At 41.6% G+C, this 5933-nt stretch overlaps 1 protein-coding gene across 2 annotated transcripts; it reads right to left on the reverse strand.

Moving 5' to 3' along the window:
• Nucleotides 1–387: 387 nt before the first annotated feature.
• On the reverse strand, nt 388–5324 carry LOC140394046 (secreted phosphoprotein 24-like). Of its 2 annotated transcripts, none has more exons than XM_072480849.1 (8): nt 5184–5324; nt 4934–5037; nt 2819–2947; nt 2559–2687; nt 1992–2031; nt 1324–1368; nt 770–814; nt 388–644 (listed from the first exon to the last, which is right to left on the reverse strand). In XM_072480849.1, the coding sequence occupies exons 1-7, from the start codon at nt 5233–5235 to the stop codon at nt 798–800; spliced, it is 516 nt and encodes a 171-aa protein (XP_072336950.1). In that variant the 5' UTR covers nt 5236–5324; the 3' UTR covers nt 388–644; nt 770–797. The 2 variants fall into 2 exon arrangements, with proteins under 2 accessions (XP_072336950.1, XP_072336941.1); XM_072480840.1 differs by having other exon boundaries at nt 2559–2690.
• Nucleotides 5325–5933: the final 609 nt, after the last annotated feature.

Below are 5933 nucleotides of genomic sequence, written 5' to 3' on the forward strand. Positions count from 1 at the left end.
GGGAAAATTGCCATTTGTTTTCCCGCCGACGGAATCCTGACTTTCACACTCCAAATTTCCCAGTCCTTGTCGCCATGATTCCAGTCACTGGCAGGAGTGGAAAATTCCACTTTTGGAAACCATTCACTCAAGTGGGTGATTAAATATTCGATTGTCACAGAGCCCAGGAATTGGCAGCTCCACACAAATAAAATAAACTTTTGACAAATTGTTAATTGTCTCCCTCCCAACACTTGACTAAAAGCCGTGAAGCCCCAGTTCCCCAGCAGTTGCCTGGAGACTGAGGAAAGTGATCACAGTGTGTGACAGGCTGGGCCGAGCACTCGGTCTGTCTGAACTCCCAATCAGTGAAATGAGGAATAACATTTGGAGGAACACCAGTAAATATTCTCTTTACACTTTTATTACAATCCACAGAATACAGCAACACACCAAAGAACATTTACAAACTATAGAATCTCCCAGTTACAGTAAAATGTACAGTCAGGAACCTCAGGTCCCCCGCCCTTATACATGAACAAGTAAAGTACAATCAATAACATCTTCTTCAATGGGACTGAGGTCTTCTTGTGTCCACACCAAGCTCGGCCTTTTAGACATTTCATTCATGGTTAGTGTCGGTCTCTTGAATCATCGTTGTGTTCCTGCAATGGACAGAATCAACAGAACAGTCATTTTCAGATAGACTGAGTTCAGTCTGGGTTCAATGTTTTATTGTTGTTGATGATCAAGAGGCAATTCTCTGACACAAAGTCAAGTTTATACTCACGTTTGAAATCTCTCGCAGTGACCAGTCTTTAGATCTGTTTTACACCTATATTAAAATATTCAAATTTATCTGGTTAGTGCTGGGGATCAAGGAGACATTTTGTATTTTGCTAAACTTTTAGATTCATCTGTAAATAACAGATGCCAATGATATTGGATTTAAGAGACATGTAAAGGGTGAATGATTACACCTCAGTGTAACACAACCACTAGAGGGCAACACTAAATCCACTATATATGTGAGAACGCAAAGGATCTTGGGTCCCTTCGAACCAGGAGTGACTAGACAACAGAGTTTTAGAGAGATAGATCACAGCATAGTTAGCACGTGTAGTTTAAATTAGTCAATACTTTATTCTAAAACTCAATATTAGTCAATTCGTTATTCAATAAAACTATTTTGCTTTAAGTTGAAGATTGGTGGTTTCTTGAGAATCACACCATCAGACCATTTTGGATATATAAAGCAAAGAGTAACAATATATTACCAAAGAGTAATATAACAGTTGATGATCAAGAGGCAATACGCTGACACAAGTCCCAGGTTATACTCACGTTTGAAATCTCTCGCAGTGACCAGTCGTTTGATCTGTTTTACACCTATATTAAAATATTCAGATTTATCTGGTTAGTGCTGGGGATCAAGGAGACATTTTATATTTTGCTAAACTTTTAGATTCATCTGTAAATAACAGATGCCAATGATATTGGATTTGATTTAATGTTCTGTTAACTCCTTCAATTCCCACATTGGGATTGAGTAACTCAGTGTTGGAGCAGAGAATTCCTCACCAAGTATCTCCCGTTCTGTACCACGATAATAATCAATCCAGCTCTGGGACAGTGGGGCTGAGGATTCGATGGATAAACTGATGGAGGCTGAGATTATTAATCAGTTTGTCCCTGTTGCGCTTACCAGGAACATAGGAATTATTGTCTGGTAAATATTGGAAATGGCGACTTTGAAGCCTTAACTTCATTGTAGATTGACTAATCTTCAATAGAAAATATAATCATCTCGACTGAGGTTCATCCCAAAATCCTTCGACTAGAGCTGGTGTAGACACAACAATATTTAAATATTTGTCTCCCCTCCCCTCCTGCCTCCGAATTCAATAAAAGCACGTTACTGTCCCAGATTCCAATCCAATGGAAGAAATCAAAGTGGCAACAATTTCTTGCTATCAATAATCGTCTGGTTAAAAATCCTGATTTATACTTACGTTTATAGACTCCGGGACGTGTGGTTCGCTTGTTGATCACCTGTGTTAAAATAGCAATGTGTTTATATTTAGTGCCAGGGAAGATGTGACTTTTTAAAAAGCATTTGTTTTAACATCATCCCTAAGTCAATGACTGAGATTAGATGAGGAATGAGGAGATGTAAACTGATTACATTTTCGTGAAGGTTTGCAGTGGTTCGATGTTGATTAGTGAAAGTTTCACCAAACATCTGGACAGTTTTTAATGTCACACTAAAGAGTGTGGTCCTGATAGACTGGGAATGATGGTTAAAGTATTAAAGTAACAAGATGGACTCTGTACTGTGAACCCCCTGACAATAAGGAGCAATTATTTGCTTTAATAACAGCAAGAAGAGATAAAATCTCTTTACAGATTTACTGCTCATAAAATTTTCGTAAGTAGCTGTGATCGTTTTTCCACAGCAGACCTTCTCCAAAGGAAGAGTTTGAAAATAAAAAATACCGTGCCCAGTCTGACAGGTGGAGGAAATGCTGCCATAAAGTGTAGGAATCCCATTGCCCTGATGTGGGTAATTGTGACATTACCTCAATACTGTTTTCACTCGACTCGAATGATCCACTGTTGCTGTCAATTGTCCTCAAACCTCGACACTCCACATCAACGTCAACAACATCGTCAGCAAAATATTCAACATGGCTTTTGCAAAAACCTTTCTTCTGTCAAAATAGAAGGGACATTTTTCAAGTTATTGATTTCAACAAGCTCAGCACTGACACAGGGAGTTTCTATGATATAACTCTATACGCCCGAGGGTTTCGATGTGACAATTTAACTCAGGACTCACTGCGGACTTTTTGGAACGGAAGCGACAGCCGGGATCATCAAATTCCAATCCTGAGTTCTTGGAGCAGACAGTTTCTTTCACAGAGAATGTTAAATCCACGTTGTACGACAATTTTCCTGTGCGATAAACCTAATGAGAGAAAAGCAGGTCATTGGTGTCTGAGTGAATCTAGTGTTCCTACTCTGAACTGCTTCACCCACCAGTGTGAGAGCAATATAATATTCAGCTTCTAACGATGCACTTTCACAGACTTCATCCGTGAACACAAAAGGTAATTATCAATAAGAATTGTATTGCAGCCACATGGCTTTCGCTAACTCCCACAATGTCTCTGCCTAGAAGCCTGTCTCACCATGGGGTGAATCCTCCCTGTGGTCGCTTGACCACAAGAAAGGTGGTTGAATGCGTTGTAAAAGTTAAATCTTCTTTACTTCAGAAACATTGAGGTAATAATTCAGTTCGGCTTCAGACATCACAAGCTCCTCGGTGCTAAACTAAAAACCTGCTCAAGCCCGCATTCCCTCTTTTGCTCAAGACACCCATACACATAATTAAATAGGAAGATGCTCATTAAAACACTATTAAAACACTATGTAACACACACTCTGGCCTGTGTTGCCTTCAATGGACAATCACCTCACTGCTCCTGTTTAATAAACACAACTGTTCGAATTTAAATTGATCTTAAAACTTTAACGAAATAAAACATCCCGAGGAATTTCATGGGCTTTTTCTAAAGCTAAAATTGAGACCAAACCACATCAGGTGATATTGGGGCAGTGTTTAGAGGCTTGGTGAAAGACGCATCATTTCAGGTACACCTTAAAGGAGGAGAGAGAGAGACTTAGAGAGACAGAGAGGTTTAGGGTGGGAATTTCAGAGCTGATGGTCCAGGCAGCTGTAGCACGGCTGCAAATGGTGGAGCAATTAAAGCTCGGGATAGCATGAAGCCAGGATTGGAGGATTGCGGATATCTGGGAATATTGTGGGATTGGAGGAGATGTCAGAGATGGCAGTAGGGGTGGAGGGGGGGTCGTGTAGGAGTGGGGTGGGTGGGCGAAGATAGGAAGGGATGCAAAAACAAGGATGAGAATTTTAAAATTCTGGTATTACCAATGTCGGTCAGTGAGCACAGGGGTGATGGGGACTGGGACTTGCTGTGAGATGGGGCTTGATAGCAGAGTATTGGATGACCTCATGGCTATGGAGGGTAGATTATGGGAAACCAGCCAGGAGTGCGTTAGACGTCCAAGCTAACAAAGGCACGCAGTTGAGGGCTTTAGCATCAGATGAGCTGAATCAAAAACAGAGCTGAGCAACGTCAAAGAGGCAGAAATAAGGGCGGCACAAATTTTCAAAATTTCTTTGTGGGATGTGGGTGTCACTGGCTGGGCCAGCATTTATTGACCATAAATTAAAAATACCTTAAACTGAGTGGCTTGCTTATTTAAGAGTCAAATGCATTGCTGTGGATCTGGAGTCACATGTAGGCCAAACCAGGTAAGGGGGCCAGATTTCCTTTGAGGGGCATTGGTGAATCAGCTGGGTTTTTGTAGCAATTTTCATTTCAGATTTCTATTGAATTCAAATTTCACATCTGCTGTGGTAGCATTTGAACCCAGGTGGCAGGGTCTCTGGAATACATGTCCAGTGACAAAACCACTTTGCCACTGCCTCCCCCACATGTTCAGAAGCTCATTTCAGGATCAAAAATGATGAAGGAAACGTTGTAAAAGTCAGGTTCAGCCTCAGATATTAGTGCTAAGAAAAGAGGAAATTGGAGTCGCAGCTCCTAATGGGTCAGTGTTGACGGTCTCAGTGAGATCTTCAGAGGATATCAAGCGAGGCAAAGAGGGTAGCAGTAGTTTATAAACAGAGACAAGTTTGGCATAGCAATTACAAAGCAGGAAAGTGAGGAATTGTGAAGGAATTGTCTGAGGAAACAAGAGGCCATTGTACCTGAGAGGAGAGGTTATGAGACGTATAATGATACGAGCGAGGGAGCTGAGGAAGGGGACAAAGAGAAAATAAATTAAAAAAGAGAGGAACTAAACACTCAGTAATATTCTTGTAGACTTTAGACAGTGAAACACACTGAGACCAGGACACACTTACATCCTTCACTCTTCTCCTGGTTATCCCACACAGATTGGTGATCTCGGTGATTTTGTTCAGTTTTAGAACTGACGCTCTCAGAGCATCCTTAGGGCTCGGCATTCCTGTTGAGAGAGAAAAGGAAAGTTGTACAAAACACTGCAGCATTCTTCAGTCAATTCTTTTTACACATTGGTCACATCTGAGTGAGTGAATCTCATTGCCAATAACTTGTTGCTTTATGAGGTGTGACTCTCTCTCCAGTACCTACCTGAGCAATGGAGGATCTGCACTGCAGCAATGGTGAGGAGTAAGGATTTCATTCTGCCTCTTGTGTGATCAGCTGGCTGCTTCCGAAGACTAAAGGAGTTGCTTCTCTCTCTCGCTCTGCCTTTCCCTTGCAGTGTTCAGTCTTTATATCCTGCACCTCCACCACATTCAAACACTGACTCATATTTGCTCAGTTTGGTGATCCTGGGCAGGGGAAGCTGCTGCCAATTGGCTGTAATATGGGCAGAACTTCCTCTAAATATCATCATCATGTTTACATTTGCAGATTATTCCTCAGAATATGAAAAAATGAACTGAAAGAGGACAGGAAATGATCATCTGTAACTTGTACAACGTCTCCCTCAGTCCGCTGGGAATAACCCCTGGAATTATCTTGTTATTGTTGGGTTGCCAGCACTCCAGAATAATCCTGGAGTCTACTTCAAAGGAAGGTCCTGGACACCAGTGCTGGAAACCAGGGAGAAATATCACCGGAACATTGGCAGAAACTGTGCATTCTTTCATTTTATTGAAACACTGTAGTTGTAACAAATTGGTGATGGAGAAGAGCGACTGTTTGACCAGGTGTGTCAGGGGAATCAGATATTCCTCCAGGAATTCCTCCAGTCAGAGTTGGCAACTCTAAATCTGGGGGCTAGTGCCACTGTCAGGGTCATTCCTGCAGCACTGCCCTCAGAAAACCTGCTGTCCTCACTGACATGTTCAGGATAAATTCTGAATCTGTGCCGCA

Source organism: Scyliorhinus torazame, chromosome 2 (assembly GCF_047496885.1).
Source record: "Scyliorhinus torazame isolate Kashiwa2021f chromosome 2, sScyTor2.1, whole genome shotgun sequence".
Lineage (NCBI taxonomy): Eukaryota > Metazoa > Chordata > Chondrichthyes > Carcharhiniformes > Scyliorhinidae > Scyliorhinus > Scyliorhinus torazame.

Excerpts from the sequence above, each read along its gene's own strand:
- LOC140394046 (XM_072480840.1), bottom strand. The coding sequence starts at position 5,235 with ATGAAATCCTTACTCCTCACCATTGCTGCAGTGCAGATCCTCCATTGC. Across the intron at positions 2,948-4,933 it reads CCAGGAGAAGAGTGAAGGAT|GTTTATCGCACAGGAAAATT; the intron begins GTAAGTGTGTCC and ends TTCTCTCATTAG. Across the intron at positions 2,032-2,558 it reads CGAGTGAAAACAGTATTGAG|GTGATCAACAAGCGAACCAC; the intron begins GTAATGTCACAA and ends ATTTTAACACAG.